General features: G+C 32.6%; 4 protein-coding genes across 12 annotated transcripts; 1 reads left to right on the top strand and 3 right to left on the bottom strand.

Annotated features, from left to right (window-relative positions):
* Nucleotides 1–948: 948 nt before the first annotated feature.
* Nucleotides 949–3,672, top strand: LOC110601042. 5 transcript variants are annotated; one of them, XM_043950872.1, is made up of 3 exons: nt 949–1,231; nt 1,326–1,433; nt 2,186–3,672. In XM_043950872.1, the coding sequence occupies exons 2-3, from the start codon at nt 1,371–1,373 to the stop codon at nt 3,281–3,283; spliced, it is 1,161 nt and encodes a 386-aa protein (XP_043806807.1). In that variant the 5' UTR covers nt 949–1,231; nt 1,326–1,370; the 3' UTR covers nt 3,284–3,672. The 5 variants fall into 5 exon arrangements, with proteins under 5 accessions (XP_043806807.1, XP_021593722.1, XP_043806809.1 ...); XM_021738030.2 differs by having other exon boundaries at nt 2,183–3,672; XM_043950874.1 differs by having other exon boundaries at nt 958–1,231; nt 1,391–1,433.
* A 1,058-nt stretch (nt 3,673–4,730) lies between these two features.
* Nucleotides 4,731–9,193, bottom strand: LOC110601957 (CRM-domain containing factor CFM9, mitochondrial). Of its 4 annotated transcripts, XM_021739374.2 has the most exons (5): nt 8,959–9,193; nt 8,491–8,779; nt 6,708–7,109; nt 5,391–6,407; nt 4,731–5,318 (listed from the first exon to the last, which is right to left on the bottom strand). In XM_021739374.2, exons 1-5 carry the CDS (start codon nt 9,030–9,032, stop codon nt 5,175–5,177), a joined length of 1,926 nt encoding a protein of 641 aa, XP_021595066.1. In that variant the 5' UTR covers nt 9,033–9,193; the 3' UTR covers nt 4,731–5,174. The 4 variants fall into 4 exon arrangements, with proteins under 4 accessions (XP_021595066.1, XP_021595065.1, XP_043807354.1 ...); XM_021739373.2 differs by having other exon boundaries at nt 4,731–6,407; XM_043951419.1 differs by having other exon boundaries at nt 4,731–6,407; nt 8,491–8,858; nt 8,959–9,172.
* Nucleotides 9,194–10,213: 1,020 nt separating this feature from the next.
* On the bottom strand, nt 10,214–13,215 carry LOC110601397 (NAC domain-containing protein 73). 2 transcript variants are annotated; one of them, XM_021738513.2, is made up of 6 exons: nt 13,067–13,215; nt 12,421–12,553; nt 12,028–12,214; nt 11,402–11,895; nt 10,965–11,303; nt 10,214–10,867 (listed from the first exon to the last, which is right to left on the bottom strand). In XM_021738513.2, exons 1-6 carry the CDS (start codon nt 13,072–13,074, stop codon nt 10,793–10,795), a joined length of 1,236 nt encoding a protein of 411 aa, XP_021594205.1. In that variant the 5' UTR covers nt 13,075–13,215; the 3' UTR covers nt 10,214–10,792. The 2 variants fall into 2 exon arrangements, with proteins under 2 accessions (XP_021594205.1, XP_043806903.1); XM_043950968.1 differs by having other exon boundaries at nt 12,421–13,215.
* A 3,731-nt stretch (nt 13,216–16,946) lies between these two features.
* On the bottom strand, nt 16,947–21,037 carry LOC110602238 (serine/threonine-protein kinase STY13). The gene is made up of 6 exons (XM_021739703.2): nt 20,354–21,037; nt 19,885–20,017; nt 19,519–19,714; nt 18,028–18,152; nt 17,765–17,923; nt 16,947–17,589 (listed from the first exon to the last, which is right to left on the bottom strand). The coding sequence occupies exons 1-6, from the start codon at nt 20,479–20,481 to the stop codon at nt 17,275–17,277; spliced, it is 1,056 nt and encodes a 351-aa protein (XP_021595395.1). The 5' UTR covers nt 20,482–21,037; the 3' UTR covers nt 16,947–17,274.
* Between the last annotated feature and the right edge of the window lie 1,085 nt (nt 21,038–22,122).

Raw genomic sequence — 22,122 nt, 5'->3', positions numbered from 1 at the left:
GCATGAGCCAATGGAACTAAATTCATAAATATATATCTTAAATTTACTCTCATTTAGATCTTAGGATATCACTAATATTAGCAAATAGTGTTAATTTTTTAACACTATCAAAAATATGGATATATCAATTAAAATATAACTATTAATTAAAAAATAAAAATATAAAAAATATACTATAATTTTACTATTTTTATTTTAAAATTTGATTTAAATATTATTATTTTTTTAACGATATGATATTATACGTATTATTTTGATATAAATTAAATTATAGATTTTAGAATAAAAAATTAATAAAATTATATATTTTTTTCTCTATTAATTTTTTATAAATTAAAAAAATAATCATCATTAGTTCAACAATAAATAAGGGATTGAAATCAATATAATTGGATTAAATAAATGAACATCACAACATAATCAACTAATTAAGAATCAAATTAGGAAAAAACTTTAAACTTTCCAAAACCGAAATTATCCTTATTTACTCATTAGTAACTCTCCACCCATTAGCAATCTAAAAGTTTTTATATTTATTTCTTTAATTAAATTTAAAGAAAAAAACCCAAAAAGCTATTTCCCTTTTTCTACTAATTTACCGACCTTACCCCTCATTTCCAGCCTCCTTAGTCGATAAACTCAAGGTCAAATTAGTAACTTTCTAATATTACTGGTATTAACGTTAATAATATATTTTTTTTTAAAAAAAGGAAAACGGCTCCTTGTAATGGAATATGCTAACAACTGCCCTGTGAAACTGCCAGATCAGCACCAATCCTAGCTGGAGGCAGTGGAAAGCTCCCACTCACATAGTAATATCCGTGTGAAAATAATATCAGCCGTTGGATCAAGGTGCGTGGAACCGATCCGACGGTGAATGTGGGGCATGGAATGATTTTTTCAGATGAGGAGGAATTAATAATGAGGAATAAAAATAATGGGATTTATGAGGGTGAGCTGCTATATTTGAGTAGTGGTTTGTCTGTGTACATGCTTCTCTCTATATATATCAGTTGGTTTTTTTCCAATTTTTCTCGGAAAGATACAGTTTTTTATCTGGTGATTGTGCACAACACAAACCACAAGCCAGAGAGAAAGAGAGAGAGGGAGAGACGGAAGAAGAGGGATTGTGGGGATTTTGTGGGATTGCAGTTGCCGGATTTTTCTATTGGATTCGTGTTTGAGGGTGCTGGTTGAAGAGGGGTGAAAGTTGTTTCATCTGGGTTCTGAGGTATCTCTCTCAATTTTGCTTTGAGAGTGAGGAGTTTAAACGGAGAATTTGATTGAGCATTTGTATTTTTTATTTTATTTTTTTCAATTTTTAGAGTGGAAGTACAACTTGATCGTAGAAAATTTTGGTGGTGGTAATCATGTCTGATGGGTATTACAGTTCGAAGAAGACAGATGATATTTGCGAAGACGTTTGTGGCCAGGTAAGCTTTTGATTTTTTTTTTCTCTGTTCGTTTGTATTGGCTTTGTTTTCAAGTTTTGAGATAACGGATGCTGTTATTTTAATCTATCTTTGATTAACGCTAATGGGATTTTTAAGAAAATCTTCAGCATATGAAAATTGTGGGGATTGCTTTTATGATTCCTTAAACTCTTGAAGTTGGCTGATAGCTTTGATTTCTTAATAGTTGAGCTAATGAACTTTTACGTGGTTCTGTTTTACTCTTCCCCTCAATCCTTTTTTTTTTCCTCATCTTTTTCAATTTATCTATTTCTGAGATTCGCTGAACTTGTTATCACAATGCAGTACGTCAAATGCATTTGGCTTTTGAGCTTGAGGTTACTGATTTTGCATCTGAATTGAAATTTTTGCTCCTGTGGTATTACCATAAGCTTTGGTTTAGTTTATTTCTAGGCAGCAGTTGCCTAGGAGGGACACTCAGATTATTTATTTTGAGAGTCAATTGAAATTCTGCTTATAAATGTGCTTTTCTAATGTCCCATTAAACTCTAGTTTGCTTCTGCTTCATACAGTTCCATGCTAGCCTTGATGGTTCAACTAAAACTAGCTGAACTGTAATTCTAAGATATTTGAATTATACTGTTAAAGCTGTGATGATTGGATGTGTATTTTGAATAATGTTTCAGCAAGTTTATTTTGATGATATGTTGTGATGCAATAAGATTTGTTTGCTCTTGGTGTCTTAGGAAATTTTTGTTTTAATTTTGCAGCAGGCCTCCCCTGCAGCTTTAAGCATGTCAAGGCTCAAGTGTATACTGAGAGGGTTGGATGTCAAGACTTGTATATTCTTGTTCGTGGTTGTTCCATTAGGAATTTTTGGATTGTGTTTGCATGGCCAGAAGATCTCCTATTTCCTGAGACCATTATGGGAATCTCCTCCAAAGCCCTTCCAGATAATTCCTCACTACTATCATGAGAATGTTTCAATGGAGACGCTTTGCAAACTTCACGGGTGGGAGATTCGTGAATCGCCAAGACGAGTTTTTGATGCAGTTCTATTCAGTAATGAAGTAGATATTCTTAGGATTCGATGGAAGGAATTGTATCCTTACATAACCCAGTTTGTACTTCTTGAATCAAACTCAACATTCACTGGCCTACCTAAACCATCTCTCTTTGCTAATAATCGGGATAAGTTTGAATTCGTAGAGTCCCGTTTGACTTACGGGACAATTGGGGGGAGATTTAGGAAAGGGGAAAACCCCTTTGTGGAAGAGGCGTATCAGCGAGTAACATTAGACCAGCTCATTAGAATAGCAGGTATAGAAGATGATGATTTGTTGATAATGTCTGATGTTGATGAGATCCCTAGTGCCCATACAATTAATCTCTTAAGGTGGTGTGATAACATCCCACCTATCCTTCATCTTCAGCTGAGAAATTACTTGTACTCCTTGGAGTATTATGTTGATAGCAAGAGCTGGCGAGCTTCAGTTCACAATTACCGGTCAGGGAAAACTAGATACGCGCATTATCGACAGGCAGATATCCTCTTATCAGATGCTGGTTGGCATTGCAGCTTTTGCTTCCGCTACATTAGCGACTTCATATTTAAGATGAAAGCTTACAGCCATTACGACCGGGTGAGATTCTCTCATTACTTGAATCCCAAAAGGATTCAAGAAGTGATATGCAAAGGAACTGACCTATTTGACATGCTTCCGGAGGAATACACATTTAAGGAGATCATAGGGAAAATGGGTCCTATTCCTCATTCTTACTCAGCAGTTCACCTTCCTTCTTATTTACTGAATAATGCTGACAAGTACAAATATCTCTTGCCCGGTAACTGCCAGCGTGAACATGGCTGAACTGTGAAGCTTATTGGAAAGTAAGGATTGTTTTGTAATTGATGGAGGTGCATATTGTTCTTTGCACCAAAAAGGACTGCATGAGTCACACCAAATGATGATGGTGCTGCTATGCCATGTATTCAACAAATCCATGCCATCCTTTACAGTGTTGTTGGGATAAAGCTTGGATTTCTTCCATTTTGGAGGCAGGTCCAATGTTTGCAGGGGATAATTCTTGTGAGGACTAGCTTTTTATGGGTATGGTAGAGATGCATACTGCCTTTTGCTGGTGTGGCAGATTAATTTAACATATAATCAGTATTCATAGTTGAACTGTTGGTTACAGCTTTATAGTATTCAACACCTCTTAAGGTACATCCACCCATGGAAGCTTCACCTATGATCTATCATGAATGAGCATACAAAGCAGGGAGAGATTCATTACTTTCATAGCAATGCTGGCAAAAGTAATTTTCCATTACAAAGTTAAAATTTTGGTTTCTTTTTTTTTTTTTTTCTTGAAAAATTTAGACGGTTTAGTTTTTATAATTTTAATTATAAATATTATTTAATTTTTATAATTTTAAATATTCATATTATTTAGTCTATTTAATTAAGACTAAAATAATTTATTAAAAGATTAAAAAATTTAATTTTATAAAATATGAAAATATTTTAATTGATAATTTTAAAATAAGAAAGAATTAATTAATTCTTTAAACATTTAAGAATCAGATAATAATTCTCTCTAAAATTATTATTAACACATATTGAGTGAAACGAAAAAAAAAAAAAAACTATCAAGATAAAAATAACTTCTCTCTGAAGCTCAGCCATCCGTTGCTGCTATAACCACAAGTCTCTTTATCAACACAAGGAGATAAAAGAGACTGAAGCATCCTCAGAAACATTATCTCACTTCTCATTAAATAAATTGAACACATTCTTTTGTCCACTAAATAAATAAAAGACATTCATCAACTTCTGGTCAAGAACTCAACAACAAAACCCTTTAATTTTATTATTAAAACTTAAACCTACTTGATTGAATGTCTTGTTATTTATTTTTAAATATATCCACATATTACCTCTTTCTACAAGTAAACATGTTTTATCATAAAATTTTGAGAGGAAAAGATCTATTTCACGCCAAGAACTCAACAACAAAATCCCCTAAATTTCAAGTGTCAGTGGTTCAACTGAAGGATGATTGTTAATATTTTCTTCTTAACTTCCTCATAGAAATCTGCTCTACCTTATCCCACCCCATTGAATAGCTCTTTAGAAATAAACAAAAATACAAGAAGATAATTTTTAATAGTACTATAAATTATTGTCCATTTACATAAGTGAATCTAATTGATCACTCTAAATAAATATAAAAATGGTTGATAAACTCACGTTCAAGATTTCTCTCTACAGCAAATTTGACACATTTCTCAGGCTTCCGATTTAAGCATGGGAGTAAAAGTTTTGGAAGGCTTTATATTCAAATCCAGAAATAACAAGATGGAATTTTATGAAAATAAGTAATAATAAATAAAGTTGTCCAATTGCGTAATTCAGGTCAGGACTCATCATGAAATAACTATTTCAACCTTCAGCTATATGGGAACACAGGATTCAATGATTCAGCACAATAAAATTGCTACAGATGCTTCAAGAAATGGGACAATCGAATTATTCATTCTTCCACTGAATGTTCAGACGCTATTCATTTTTTCTCTCTTTTTAACAGCTACTGCACCTTCTGCATTGCTTTCTTCCCCAAAGATGCAAGTATGCAAAAATCTTAGGCATTAGTGGGGTTCAAGTAAAATAAACTCTGCTTTCAATTGAATAAAAAAGTTTAATTTACTCAGCTTGAGTGACTTGACATGGAATGGAGGTGGCTCCCTCAAGTACTGAGCTAATCACTATCCCAATTCTCATCCACCTCTTTTGGTGTCTTCTTATGATTCCCTCCATGCTTCCGGCGAAAATCCTCATTTTCATCTCTGGTCACACTACTGTGTTTCCCTTCAGTGCCTGCTCCGAAGTCTTCTCCAGTATCTGATTCCCACGTTGCAAATTCTGAATCGCCAAACGCATCTTTGGACCCCGAATCTTCCAGAACAGTCTTTCTCCTCAAGTTATCATTCACCCCAATCTCATTTCTATTCATGGGATAAATATCCTCTTCTTCATCACTGCTGCTCTGGAAATTATGACTTGCTTCCATGCTTGATGCCCTCGACTCATTATCATGCTCATAATTTGATTCCCACATTGCATTGTCGAGATCACTCAACATATCTTCTGATTTGTATCTCTTGCTCTGAAAGCTACGACTTGCCTCTGCTCTTGATTCTCTCAGTTCATGTTCTTCCTCAGAATCTGATTCATGCATTGCATTGTCAAGATCACTTAACATACTCTCTGGTTCAGAATCTTCTTCAACCACCTTTTCTTCGAATTTAGCTCCTGCATTTCTTCTGGAACCCTTAAAATTATAGGCTCTACCAAACCCATCCTGCTTCCTGTGAACATCTCTAGTTCTACTGTGAACACGGTGAGCTGCATTGAAATCATCAGCATCGCTCTCAAGATCATCCCCAGCATCATCAGAATCCCACTGATCATTTTTCTCAGACATGTCACTATCATCATCTCTATCAGCACTCCTCTTCTTCTCATGCGCAGTTTTCCAGCACCTTGCTCCTCTATCCTCTCCATCAGTAACTTCATTTCTATGCATCTCTGATCTTCTAATCCTTCCACCAAAATCTTCTTTATTCCAATACCTAATCTTGCCCAATTCTTCTTGCTCTGCAGCTTCTTCTGCAGCCCACTCTCTATCTGCAGCATCCTCTATTTCAGCTATAAACTTGTCCAAGTCCTCCTGGTCACTATCAGCAACGGGTTCTTGATGTTCCAAATTATCACTCAGATGTAATATTGGCTGTTGTTCCCCTTGAAAGACATAAGGAGTTCCTTCCTTCTTGTCAATAGCATTGAAGAATGTGGAAGCCACTCTCTGGATGCTAGCCATGGCAACTGGATCCTCTGGGTTTACACCCATTCGCCGGAGCTGCTGTTCTATTTTCTTGATGTTTAACTTCTGAGATTCAAGAGCTTGCTCAAATCTGGCTTTAAATAATGCCTGCAAAAATTCAGCATGTCATAATCCACAAACTTTAATAGGAATAGCTTTGGAGCAGAAGGAAAAATCCTACATCTCAACTATAGTGTCACCAACAAATAATAGCACAACATTTCCCCCTTTTTCTTAACAGAGCTCAGCTGCCAATTGTTCCAATCCCAATGATGAAACCACAATTATGATCTAAACCAAGCAGGCAGCATGCAATAGACTGCAATATGCAACCTCATCTTTTGCAAAATCCATAAGAAAACAGAGGCCAAAATACACCAAAAGAAAAGGGGGAAAATGATCACTCACCTTTCTTTTTGTGAGAGTGTTAATAGGTATCAAATTTTTTGGTTGGCGATAATTTCTGCCCCGGAACATGATAATTGTCTTCACGTTATGAACATTTATTACAACGCCACCACTCAGTCTTGCTAGCATGGTGGCCATTTCCTTTATTTTTTCTTTGGGGAAGTTGTCACAGCATACTTGCACAGTCTCATGAAACTTCCAATGAAGATGCATATTCTGGACAACACCTCCAAAGACTCCACGAACACCGACAGGAACATAATTTTTATTCCTGAACCCAATCTTCTTATATGCCTGAAGCTGCTCTGGTGTCAACAGCTCAGGGTCATGCACAGGGGGTGGCAGCTCTGGTAGTTCATATTTCTTGAGCTTTTGTAGGAGCAATGCAACTTTCTTCTTTGCCTGCATTGATTAAATTGGAAACAGTAATTCACAAATTTTTGTAAGCTGAAAAAGAGATAATAATAATAACAATAATAAATATAATAAGAGTAATACTTATAGCATTACAATCAACCATAAAATGGAGGTTACCATCAAAGAGTGACAACATGCTTAACCCAGAGATACTTGCTAAACTTTTTCCCAAGAGTCACCATTGCAGAGCATAATCATTTTCTTTAAAAATTTGTCAGCATGAATGAAAAAAGAATGAACAGAATGAGCTCCTAGCTTAAGAAGAATTGCAGAGAATAAACATTACAAAACTGTCAGAATGAACAATAATGGAGAATGAAAAGTATTGGGCAAGTTGATGTTCAAAAAAAGGAAAAAAAAAGCTGAAGAGAAAGAGCTCCTAGCTTAAACTATGTTGCAGAAAGAAATTTTTAATCACCAGCAGTTTACTCCTATGTTGTTTAAGAGTTCTCAAGGGTCTTTAAAGATTCTAATATTCATGTATATTATGCCATCATCCATGTATAATTTTAGGCTATAGCTATGCGCACAGCTTAACCTAGATTCTAGAAGATAAGCATTTGCAATCTTTGGAATTCTTGACCACCCAAGGCTTTGTCAATTGTAACTTATATGACTCTTTTAGCTTTAGCAATAACTAATTTAACAATAGAAGACCATTTTAATTTTCAATTTAGAGAGATACAGACTAAGCAAATTGTTCCCTGCATTCTCATGAGCAGTCATCATTACATAGTTGCACATGCACTGTGGCAAGGAGGAATTAACCTGCAGATAAATGGAGTGGCAGCATTATGTTACACAAGTTGGAAAGTTTGGTTTGATCTCAATTCTCAGCACCTCATTCCTCACAATAAACTTCTGAAGCATAGATCTTTAAATGATGCTTGAAAAAGAGTAAAAATTTTGTGCAGCTAAAAGTATTTCATTTAGTTTCTCAATCTACACTATGTTGTGTGCTTAACCAGAACTATACTTGGACTCTAAATCGTGGCATAATTCTGGTTGACAGACTTTATGTCGTAAAATAGACATAAAAACAAGTACACTATTCAAAGATCACTTAAAATTGTAACCAAATACTCTTCCTTCCCGGTGAAATGATTCAAATGAAAAAAGAGTAGCCCCAGATAAGGAGTTGCAGTCACTAAAAAGAAGCACGAATCCCTTCTTTACAATGATAAATCCAACACAACCACATTTCTCATTATCTCACCATCAAGTCTCAAGCATTCAGCTAACAATCACAAGTCTAAGTCCATCCCATTACACTGAGTAACAAGATTAAGAAATCAGTTGCTGATCATGGAACAATACTACTATCATATATAAACTTCATAACTACAAGTTAAGCAAAGAAGCATACTCTCTTGAGGTTGTAAATGAGCCTCTCCTCATCAGTCATCAGTTTCTTCTTCAATTTTTTTGCTCTCCGAATCTCTCTAACTGTTTTACCAGATTCTTTTTGCATCCGTCTTTCCACCCTGCCTCTCATGCTCCTTCCTCTCGGAGTAGACATTCCGCGGCACCCTCCAATATTGAAGGGATGATTCAATGGGGAAATTAGAGGAAACCAGTATTCACAAGTACTATTTGGTGGAATCACATCGATGCAGGTGAGCTTTGGACCTAAATCCTTTACTAACATGGCATTTCTGCAATTTAAGGAACCAAATTCAATCATACTTCATCATGTAAAAGTTCCCACCACGCTGCCAACAATCTAATCAATAACTGATAAACCAAAAATTAGATAAATTGAAGGGAAACCAGAAAATCTCCGATACTAAGAAAAATGACACTAAAGAGATGAACTTTGGAAGCTTCCCAATACCTGCAGGAACTGGAAAATAAGAGAGAAGAGAGTGTCTTAAAGCAGTGCCTGTGAACATTCCTCGCAGCAAACATTTACTCTGTTGAAAGATCTCCCTCCTCTCCTTAGCCGTCTCCTTTGCTTTACTTCATCGTTCTTCTTGCTATTGGGTTTCGTTGAACTGGAAAATTTTCAGGGTTTTAGGTTTTGGGCTGGGTTTTATTATCTTTCTTGGAGTTCCATTATTTACAACGTGTAATGGTTTCGGCTCGTTAAATAGTCACTAGAGAACATACAAACGACATCGTTTGGATAAACAAAATGTTTTGAACTAATAACAGCCGTGCCAAGTGCCAGTGGTGGTTGCATAAATAATATATATATATATATTTATAAAAGAAAACGACAGCGTTTTATAAATTAATTTGTATGGACTACATTTACATTGTTACATGAATTTATTAGACTTTAATTGAGCTCGATTTTGTTAGAAAAAAATTATTATTAATATTTAATATATGAATTTAATATTTATTTACTTAGATATTTATATTAAGATGTGTGCATAATGAATATGTGAATGTACATTTAAACATTTATTTAGTGGTTGCTAAAATCATTTTATATACACTTGAGTTTATTAATTAATATCCATAATTAAATTAGATTTATTATCTATTAATCATCATTTTAATTTATTAATATATTAGATAACAAAATATTAATAATGTGGTTACTAAACGATGAATTATCTTTTACAATTATTTTTTATAAAGTCATCTACTAATTAAAATTAATATAATAATTTGTAAATTTTTTTGCAATTATAATTTTTAGTGAACTCATGTTGTCCATTCATATGATTAATTCATTTTAAATAATTAAAATAGTTGAATGTAATGGTATCAAGTTGTTTAACCTTCTTTTTTATATAAAAAAATTCGATCATAATAAATAAAGAAAATACGAGTAAAAAATATTTGATTGTTTAGTGTGTTGGCCAATACGAATAATATCTTTAATTATACCAAGAAAAAAAAAGTGCATTCAACTGTGAAAATCTTTAAGAAATCAATTTTGCCTTGGATTTCATGAGGTAGATTCATGTAGCTCAAGCATCTGTGAAATTCAAATATAGCTTCTTTATGATTTTCCTGACTTGGTTCACATTCCAGAATTTCTTGAGAAAAAATAGGTTTGTCACAAGTAAAATGATCTACAAATTGGAAACTGAAATGAACCAGTCATTTGGAGGGAAGATTCTGAAATCAAGAACTTGAAAATAGTAAAGTCATAGTTATAATTGTGTGAAGTTTTTCTTCAACTATACAAACCAAGATTTCCTCTAAAATACTTCAACATATTCAAGTTTCACTAAGGATCTTAGCTAGAACCATCTTGGAGATCCTGCCACCAAGATTCATTTGTCGCTTCCATGGTTTTTACATTCTGAGTAGCTAATGGGATCTGCTTTAACAGCCATGGAAGCAACAAATTTATCTAGGGCAATAGGTCCCTTGAAAACATCCATTGTCAATCATAGCATCAGTACACTATACAACACTTAGACAGAGGCCAAAGCACAAAAACCATTTTGATTATATTTTGCACACAGCTAAACACTCCGTAACAACCACAAAACCTCATATTTTGAACTTGGTGGACTTCCATACACTGCAAGAACCAGAAACAGGAGAACGCCAATGCTGAAAAAGCAAAGAAGCCGTCATCATTGTGCTGCTGCAGAAAATGCTGGCAAAACCAGACAGCTTCAACCAGAATCTGGGATGGCACAACAAAATGGTAAGCCATGTTGTTGGTGGGAGGTTTAGCCCAATTGTGCATCTTACTATCTTCATAATTGATCAATCCAACCAAGAATACTATCCTGAGAACTAAACTGCAGATCCTGAGAACTGAACTGCAGATCCTGCAGAATATATCAAAAGTTCAGATTCATAGATTTGTGCATCATTAGTCATATAAAGTAAACATGCTGATGAATTGTGATGAGAGGTGAGGCTTACAGCTAGCTGGAAATCTGGTGGAGTGTCGAAATCCAGGTTCTCGAGGTCAGCAATTCCACAAGGTGCATTGTTGTTGTTCTTATTACTATCATTATTTCCAGTCAATTGTTTTGTATTGCTAGCAGTGCCACAGTATGAGATATTATTTAGTGTTGAACCATTAAGGAAGAGTGAAGAAGAATCGAAAATTTCTTTGCACAACAAAGAATCATGGATGCCACTAAAATCAGGATTTTCCACTCCCTGAGATTCTCCAGCCAACCATGCAGGGTCTCCGACCTCATTCTGATGAACACAATGTGCAGGGATATGAGATGCTCCTTTAATAATGTCTTCTTCCTGGAACACAAAAATTAACTTAGATAAGAAGGGTCTCAAATGAAATGAATTTGAGCTGTAATTCATTAAGTTAATCATACTTTGTCCAAGACACTAACCTGGACAGAATGAAAAACCTTCTCGTCTACAGTATCATCAAATGCATCAGATATCTTCGGCCGTGGTGGATTGGGAGGATTTGCTATGGGGGTCCTTGGACTAGTATTATGTGCCAAAATATCAGAATCTTCAATAGTAAGGCCATCATCATTCATGTCAGTTTGCTTTTGCTGTTGGTACAAAATTTTGGAGACCGCATATTCCCCCTCTTTTTCATCTTCATCAGTGCCTAGATGGTACTCATGCATCACCCAGTTGGATTTATCAGGCTTGGACCCCTTCTTTGTGTTTTTATAAAGAACCATAATCTTCTTGTAGCCTTTCTGTATTCCATTTTCCATCACAGGTTTAGTCTTGCCCGTCTTGTGCCAGCGGACATGCTCCTCAGTCGAACCTTGTTCACTGTGGACCTTGCGACGCTTCCTTTGACCAGTAGCATAGGCATTGATCGTTCTATGAAAGAAATGGATACTGCTTCCATCTTTCTTAGCACCTGAAACCAAATATGAATAAATTGATCAGAAATTCAGAATAAAAGTTTGATTCATCCAAACTTCATGATTGTTGCTTCAGTGACGAGTCTGGCACTTCGGACCTTGCCCAAATGGAGAGATGCACTGCTTACCAGGAAGGTTTTCAGGGTGAGTGTAGCAAATCCCTTTGTCCTCAACCAATGTAGGAATGAATTCATCAATGAATGCGTGCGGTTTTGAGCCTTCAACACCACACTTAGCAGCTAAATGTTCTAAAATCTCTGCATCAGATGGATCAAACTTCACACCAGCAGGAAGTCCAGGCCAATCATGAGAAACCTGAAAATGAAAATCCCGAATGAGACATTACATAGAACAGTGAAAATGCACCATAAAATTTGAGCCAGCCATAGTTCCATGATACATTGCAATATCAATTTTGACATACTCAAAAGAAGAATGAGAGAGAAAGATTTAGCACACAAAAAAGACAAATCATCCTGAAAAGATAATACCATAAAGAGCAAATGATAGTTGTAGCTTACATCACCGTTATCTATAAAATGGTGACAATTTGGGCATTCACAATTTGCTCCATAGCCTTTGATTTGATAAACAGAAGCTCGAGCGGGATTTCTCACTTTCCTTGCAATTGTTCTACTATCGATAAGCCAAGCTCTGCAAAAACACCATCTATCAATGTAAACACTAAACAGCACAGAAACTGTTCCCGTTAATGGCACAGAGACAACACTACTTGAAAAAACCGAATGCGAAAAAACCACAGCACTTATGAACATCAGATAACATTTCCATTTACAGAGATTAGATTTGGGGAAACTTTGAAATCATCAAAGGAAAGGGCAACAAATAGCAATGCCAAAAGAACCCCATTAACCAATACGACTTGAAAAGACTGAATGTTAAGAAACCAGAGAAGCCATAATCATCAGCTACCATTTCCATTTCCAGGGAGAAATTATGGGGCAAAAAACGAAAAAAATATACCCATCAAAACCAGGGCAACAAAAAGAAAAAAAGCAAACAAACCCATCAAACAAGACCAAAACACAAGCTCCAAATGTCCCTTAGAGTTCAATTTCTCATCACCCAGTGTTTTAATCATCCAAGAGAAGCAAAATTTTCAGATTAAAAACCAAAAAAATTGCTTCCCATCCGTCTTCAGCTTACCTTGCCATGTCTAAACAGAGACAACGAAAGCGTGTGTCTTAAGCTTTACAATAAACCTGTCTCCGGCTCCCCTTTCTCCACTATGCTAAGTGAACTCAGGAGAGAGAATGTTCTCTTGTCTTGTCCTGTCTCTCCAGTGTAGAGCGGGAAATTTTAGACGTGGAGGTGGAGGCGGAGCATCTTTTATAAACGAAGTCGGCCACGTAGGATAAATGTGGGTCCAAGGTTGACTGGGCGTAGACTCTAGGCTCCGAAGCTGTAGGTTTGGATACTAAGCTGAGTGGAAAAATTATTGTATACACTAAAATGTATAATTTGATTTTTGCATTCAATTAATAAAAACTTAAAATTCAGATTAATGTTTAGTTTTCACTATATTTTAATATATTTTTTTAAAATTTTAAAATACATATCAAAATTATATTAAACCGGATTTATAAATTTAGATATTCGTCAGAAATTTCCAGCTGGGACGATGTTCTAGAGCAGCGAGCAGGAGATGTCATTATTGTAAATAGAAAGAAAATTGACTTGGCTAACAAGCTATACAAGGAAAGCAGGAAACTTCTCTTGCGGTGGTGAGAATGAGAGGCTTTGATTTGTTAATGGTCACCTTTTAATTATAGAATTGCTGATGTCATGGCCTTATTAATCATCTTCCTTGTTAGGACAGTACACAAACCAATTAATTTAATAAATTATTTAAGATTTGATTTAATAAAAATTCAATCGGATTTAATTTGATTTTTAAATTAGTTAAACTCGAATTTAATTTTTAGATTCGTTTATTAAACGAGTTATGAACTCAATAATATTCCACGAGCTATGAACTCAATAATATTCTATTCGTTAAAGTTTACGAACGAATTTATTAAGAGACTCATAAATTAATTCATCAAATATTTATAAACAGACTCGTTAAAAAGAGAATCACAAATTAGTTTATTAAGAAATTCGTGAACAGATTTGTTAAGAGACTAGTTAACAGACTCTTTAAGAAATTTGTGAATAAACTCGTTAAAATGCTTATCAAACAGGCTTATTAAGAAATTCGTCGAATAGACTCATTAAAATATTTAACTCGATTCGATTATATTTTTAATTTCAAATGAATTAATTATATATTTTTTTAATCACTTAATCTATTTATTTTTTATATATAGTTAATTTATATCTCGATCTCTTAAATCCTTAATTATGTATTTATATTGTTAATTTATATATTTATTTTTTACTATATATTTTTTTAAGTAAATAGTCCTTTTAAACTGTAAATTCTCTTAATAAACAATTATTATTATTATTATTTTCATATATTTATATATATATTTATAATTATTTTTTTATTTAATATTATTTACTTAATTTTATAAATTAAAATTTTTATATAATTTAAATATAAATCAATATAATTTTTTATAAAATTTGAATATAATGTGTATATATATAATTATATAATTTAAATTGATTATACTTATATTAATATATTTATTACATATAATATTTTATATTTATATTATATATATAGTATTTTTTATACAATATAAAATGATTTAATATAAATCATATATTTAAATAAAAATAAATAATGATATATAAATAATTAAATAATAATGTATGAATAATCAATGATAATATATTAATAAATTTTATATAAAAATATTTATCGATACTAATAATAAAATTATACAGATTTAATTAGAATGATATTGATGATCTGAGATCCAATAGAATAGGGTTTTACAAGGGTTTTGTATTACTGAATAAGGCTTAAGCTTTCTGAGGAGGGGACTCCTCTTTTATACATTGTCTTGCTTGCTGGTGACGTGTAAAGGTCTCTCCAGGATTGGGCCACGGGTCTCTGCCATGCGGATTCGGAGGTACTAGGGTATCAGCCGCCTGCCCCATTCGTAACGGCTTCTGATTCTCCTCGTGCGTACGTTCGAGCGGATCTGCCAGGCTGTCTGTGAATATTTTTCTGGATCCTGGGCTGGGCCGAGAGTTGGTCCGGACGCTAAGCCTGAGTGGAGAGGGCCTGCTTCGTATGGGCCGGGCCAGCTTGAGTGAAGAAGATGGATCGAGCCCGGCCTTGAGGGTTGGATGAGCCAAGCTTGTTATGTATATCAGGTGTGTGAGCCTCTACGTCATGGGTCTTGGGCTGTGGTCAAGCCCCTGGCCCAGGGTGAAGGAATCCAGCGGTCATCAGATATAATTTAAATAGAAGCTCTTTCTCTCACTTATATAAACTCTTTATATATAAATTTATATATTTATTATATATTTTAATTAATTTTTTATAAAATATAAATATTTAAATAAATAATTATTAAATTTAGTATTATATTGTTGATCTTATATTAAATATATTTTATATAATTAATTAAAAATTTTATAATTAGTATTTAAATAATAACTAATATTTGATGTTATAAATAAATAAATATTTAAATTTAAATATTAAAATATTAAAATATAAATAGTAAAAAATTTAATATTATATCATTGATCTTATATTAAATATATTTTCAATAATTAATTAAAAGTTTTATAATTAGTATTTGAATAATAAATAATATTTGATATTATAAATAAATAAATATTTAAATATTAAAATATAAATATTAAAAAATAAAAAATATAAATATTAAAATATAAATAATAAAAAATAAAAAAAATTTTAATTATTTGCCATAGAAAGACACTTTTCATTAACCATTAAATCACAAATTCACTTTCCTCAAATCACTTATTTTACATATAAAATATTAAAAATTATTGAATCAAAATTTCTTATTTCACAAGAAAAACTTATAGAAATAGAGAGCAGAATTACTCCATAAATAAAAATTTTATTTTTATTGTATTTTAAATTAAAATTTTAATTATAATAAACTTTAATTAAATTATATTTAATTTTATTAAAATCTCTATTATTTTTTTTTAAATTTAATATTTAAAAATTTATATTAATTAGATTTTGTTAATAATTTTTTAATCGAGCTTTCAAACTTGAATTTGAATTAAATTTATTGAATTTGAATTAAATTTATTATTAATTTAAATAAATTTTTTACGAGTCAAACTCGAATCAAACTCGATTATAACATTTAATTTTTAAATAAGCTCAAACTCAAGGTTAATCTTTTAAAATTTTTTAATAAATGAATCTCAACTTTACAAAATTCAATTCGGTTCGATTATATTTCAATTTATTATGTAAATATTTATTTTTATTTTTTTAAATACTCAAATAGCTTTATTTTTTTATCCATCAAGATTATAAATATTTTTTAAATATTAATTTATTAACTAAATTTTCTATGCATGAAACATGTAATATTTATTTTATAAATAATAATTTAATAATAAAACGATATAAATAAAGAAATAATAAATAATAAATATAATATAAAATTTATTTTTTTAACCCTATTAACTATGTATTTTTTTAATTCATATACAAGATAAATAAGTCTATTTTTATAAAATAAAAGGAATATATTCTTTTTAGTAGAATTTTAAAGTAGTTCAAATTACCCTCGGTTTTCATCTACAATAGTCCAATTTTTTACATTTTCTAAAAATAAAATTAATTTTTTAATAGATTTAATCTATTTTCTCTTGTTTTTTTATTTAAGATTTTTTTTTCCCTCGAATTAACAGTTTTCTTTTCAAAGTCTATGATTTTGTACAATTTATTGAAGTTCATCCCTTATATAATTGACCTCAGTGCTCCAGTTTTATAGAAACATTGTCAAATCATAAATAGACTTGTTAGATCCAACTAACTTCTAACTTTTGACCAAATCGAGGTGAACCAACCACCCAGATTAAACATTATCATATTCATGAAACTTTGTCTGAGAATCAATAGCAATGGTGATTCTAACAAAACTCGTTTTGATTAAACATTATCAACAGGAGTAAGGCCTTTGGATGGACCTTATTTTACAATAATGCTGATGCATTACAGCAAATCCTAACTCCAGTCTCCAGGTGAACTTGTCAGAACAAACTGATATTCATGTAAGAGTATGAAAAGTTAATGGAGACATCAGATACTAGGTAGCATACCTGTTGCATTGCAACTGAACTAACTAGGTTGCTGTTTTTCTTATCAAGATCTATTTCCTAATATTTTTTGAGAACTATTGTTTATTGAGGTTGCCTAAAATACCTCCACTGACGACTTTGTGCCTTTGGAGAGATCAGTAACACTGGTTAAAGCAGAAAAAGAAACCTCTTGGTTTGTCCTCCATCTGTGCTTTTGGGGTTTCTCCTGAGTCATCTCTGACAGCCATTAAAGAACTTGTGCCAGGAGACTCTGGTGGCAGCACAGCATTCTCTGAAGTGAATATTCGAGCGGGGATGACAGGTTCTGGTGGTGAAACGGTGGAAAGATAGCGCAGAAGCATCTGTATGATCTGGCTGAAATTGGGTCGAGCGTTTGGATCCTCTTGCCAACATGAGGTCACAATCATTGCTAGATCCTCTGGGAGATTCTCCGCGCTGGGTCTCACATTCTGAAATATGTAAAAACTTGAATCATTATGATATCCAGAATACCACTATGCTACAGGTGATTTCTCATGTAATCTTACAAGGGCATTACCACTGTCACTGATTTCCCACGAGCATAATGAACTTCCGAGAAAAAACATTTCAACTTCAATATATGGGGAAAACAACGTTGCTCACCTTAAAAGCTGCTGCATATGCTGCCTGTAAATTTGACATGCCTTCAAATGGCAATTTATTGTGGATGAGCTCCCACAAGACAATCGCAAAGCTATAAGCGTCCACCTTGTGATTGTAATGCTTTTTCTCGCCGTGCCTTAATGTGACAGTGCTATAAAGCTGCCATCAAATATGAGGGTTTACAGCCGGTGTTTGGAAGAAGTCATTAAACAAAGGGGAAAAAAGGACTAATTCTAAAGCTTCTGATTGATCAAATATGGTACCTCTGGAGCCATCCAACGATACGTCCCAGTTTCAGCAGTCATCATCTCTGTTAATGACTCTTCTCTGGCTAAACCAAAATCTGCAAGTTTCACTGTTTTATGGTCGGCAGTCAAGATCAAGTTCTCTGTAAAGGGGGGCAGGAAACAAATCGTAAGAAGTCGTGCCTACTGCTTAATCCAATAGAAGTACCTACACATGTTTTCTTAGTATTGCTGTGCTACTGCCTAAAAGTTATTAAGCCAAAATTTGATTTAGAATCTTTAGGTCAACTATCAAAATCTCCCTAAATAACAACCCATTTCCTTGAAAAAGAAATCATAGTAAACAATTTGTGGCCATCTGTAATACGATCATCACTCATAATTCTATATGCCAGTTCAATATGACTCATGTTATAAATAACAAGAAAAAACATGCAAAGGTTGAATTTCTAAGCGTCAATCTTCAACCTCAACTAAGCTTAACTCTGAAGTAGTTGAGGTTGCTGTAAGGATCCTGTTCCTCCAACTAACGGGTTCAGAATACCGAAATTCATTATATGCTTAAAAACAGTGCATGATATCAACCATTTGTCCAAATATCACCAGCCATATCCAGCAGGAGTGAAATTGACGTGTAAGCATAAGGTACAGAATTAAATTTACCTAACAGATTTTTCATGCATCAGCACATGGTTATCTGTTAACTTTATACATAATATAAAGGAGCAAACTTTCCCTTCTTTCATTGATGAATAGCACCAAAAAAAGGGTAAATATCAAGTTTTACTTCACTTTTCCACAGGAAAGGGAAATGATCATAGAAGATAAAACTTAGAAGCAAAGAGCCAGAACAAAATTTTCAGGTTCCATTCCAAATTGTGATAATTTGAACTTGCAGATGCACAGGCATATTTAAAGCCTGAATCTTGGAATTTATGTTGAAAAAAGCTTAAAGGATTATTTATATGAAGAGAGCTTATAAATGGTGTACATTAGCTTGAGAAGGTTGGTTTGCTGTCTTCTGCATGCAAAAGCATCTAAAAATATTTAACATTACTAAGAGAAACAGTTATCAAAGAAATGCTTATGGCAGCATGTCCTCACCATTGAAAACATTTTTGGATCTAAAACACGACGCAATACATAAAACTAGAACATCATATGAGTTAATATAGTGGATAACAGTTAGGAAGGATGAAATTTACTATAACTTTTCAAAGAATAAGTATAGTGCAGAACAGAAGTCTACAAGACATGCATTTATAAAAGGACAAATGACAAGACGCCTGGTGCTAATAAACCTCTGCTGAGGTGATACCCAGTTGTTCTGTTCTCCATGTCAGTCCAACATTATCAAAGCAAAGTTACAAAACCTAGGCACTTCAAGTCTAAATAAAGCCAACGTCCATCAAACTGTAGTTCGGACTTTAAGTTGGCCTCTAACCAAATGCCATTTATTAAACTTAATATGCCATAAAAACCAACAACCAATAGAGAAATTTATCGTACCAGGTTTAAGGTCACGATGAATGATTCCATGCGAGTGTATGCATTCCATTGCACGAGCAATATCAAGTGCAAACCCAATTGCAACATGCATCTCCAAGCATCTTGGTCGCATGTTCAACAGGTATTTACGCAATGTCCCGCCTAAAAGGAGTTCTGTTACTATCACCATTACAGGTTCCTTGCAAGCTCCAATAAACTGGTAACAAAAAGCAACCCTATTATTGTGCATATGCTAACTTCAACAACTGTTAATTAATATTTAGGATTTAAATCAGTAAAATAGAAAATGCTCAAAATCAAGTACAAAGAGAAGGCATTATATATTTTTGTAATTGAGAAGTTAAGCTTAAATGTTAGTAAAATAACCTTCACTAGATTTTTGTGTTGAACTCTAGATAACATTGCAACCTCTCTCGCAAATCTTGCTTCTCTCTTGGCAATCTCTTCTGGGGTTTCTCCTCTATGAACAACTTTAATAGCAACATTTTGATTCTTATACCTATTGAAAGGGGGACAAAAAGAAACCTATAAATTACTGGTAGAGATAACTGAACAAAGTAATCCGAAAATTATCAGATTTGCTCAATCCATCATTAGAACAGAACCACAAAATTCCATCAAATGATTTGATAAGTAGGCATACCCTTTTTCTTAAATGAAAAAAAGATTAAAATTCAAGCAATGGTTTTTCTAAATTGAGCAAGAAAAAGAGAAAATGTCCAGAAATAAAACTGGGTCTCAAGTATATAAATCTGATGAAGTCTGGATAAAGTAAATCAAAGCTCCAGAATAGCAAACAGAAAAGAAAACAAAGAACCCCAAAAGTTTGACTTACTTTCCCTCATAAACTTTGGCATGAGCGCCTTCTCCAATCTTGGGTCCAACAAAAAGAAGCTTAGGATCAATCAGCCACTTAGCATCCAAATTGAATTCACCAGAATAAAAAGCATTATTAGATCCCATTTCTGACTGTATTATCAGCTAATGAAGAACCATCTATTGACTTGAAAAACCAAAGCAAAAGGCCATCTATACAAAGAGCTAAGAAAATTTGAAGTAAACTTAAAAGCTGAGTGTTAAAGAAATGCAAAAGGAGATAAATAGATATGCCCCCATATTGTACCCCGAAATCACGCCTGCAGATCCAGAAAGATTAACATTTGCCTTTGTTTAGGAGGCAAAGAATAAAACCCCACATGTTTTAGAACAGAAGAAGAAATAAAAAAAAGGGAATTATTAAACAAAGAAGAAAGCTCCCACCCCCTTCCCTACAAGCTCTGCCAGCAAAACAGAGTAGTATAAAAAAGTTTGTGGAACTGAAGAAACTGGCAGAAGAATAAGAGGAAAATATCAATGGAGGATTGAAGATGACGGTAAAAAAGAAGGACCCAGATGAGGATTTGGCTTGGATTTGGAGTTGAGAGATTAGTTTTAAGCTCTCTCTCTCTCTCTCTCTCTATACGCGTATGGAGAAGTGCTCTGTTTCTTCGATCTATAGATAAAGCCGCGGCAGGATACAAGTCTGTGTCAGACAACAGTAGTGGGCTTTTTATTTTATTTTTATTTTTGTGCAAAAGGGCAATAAAATAACAAAGAGAGAGAAGATGAAAATAATTTCCCGTGGAGATGAAGAGAAAGAGAGACATACTGTCTTTGTCTTGCTTCTTCTATGTTCTATTTCTTTTTTTTTTTTTCAAAAAGAAAAATTAAATTTTAATAAATTTACATAATAATTATAAAATGTAATAAGATTACTTTCATTTTTATTATAAAGTTTTAAACTTTAAATGAGGAAAATTAAACTCGAAATTCTTTTTCACTCTTTATATTTTCAGCTATTAGTTTGAGCTGTCGAGTTTAATTATTAATGTTATGTTATTTCATGTTCTTTTACTGTTGGTTAAGAGTTAGTTATAAGTTGATTTGTTACAGTTTTTTTTTTATATTTAAATAATAAAATTTTATTTTTAAAAATTTTATTTTTAAAAATTACATAAAAAAATAAAACTTTTTTTACAATTTTTGACAAAATAAAAAATCATGAAAACTAAAACAAATTTTAAATCAAGATGATTAATTGTGTTCTTCATCCTAAATGTCATCACCTTAAATTAAATAATGTTCTTGTCTTGTCTGTTTAAGGAATTCTTAGTTAATGGATTCAATGGATATCAGTAGTTATAGTACTTTGTCTTTATTTTATTTAATTAATTCTTCCAATGCCATGTATAATATAAAAATAAAATATTTTTTTTTATTTTTTTTCCAGCAAATAATTGAAGTTTTTCTAACATATCTAAATATCAATATTAAATTAAGTTATTTATTACATAACTATTTAATATTAGTTAAAAAATAAAATTTGTTAATAATTTAGTAAATTAATTTATTTAAATTTTAGTAGAATAAGACAAATATAGAACAATTGTATATTTAGAAAATGATAATAAAATTTATTATTTTAACCATATTAACTATATTTTAAAACTATATAAAATTTTTTATAAATGATTTTTTTAGAAAGTTATTGTGAATTAAATTTCAGTAATCCATATTAAGTATAGCAATGCAAGGGGGACAATTGAATGATTAAAATTTCCAAAA

Source organism: Manihot esculenta, chromosome 15, assembly GCF_001659605.2.
Source record: "Manihot esculenta cultivar AM560-2 chromosome 15, M.esculenta_v8, whole genome shotgun sequence".
Classification (NCBI taxonomy): Eukaryota; Viridiplantae; Streptophyta; class Magnoliopsida; order Malpighiales; family Euphorbiaceae; genus Manihot; species Manihot esculenta.
Note: the sequence above shows the minus strand (reverse complement) of the source record. Positions and strands in the feature narration are given on the sequence as shown.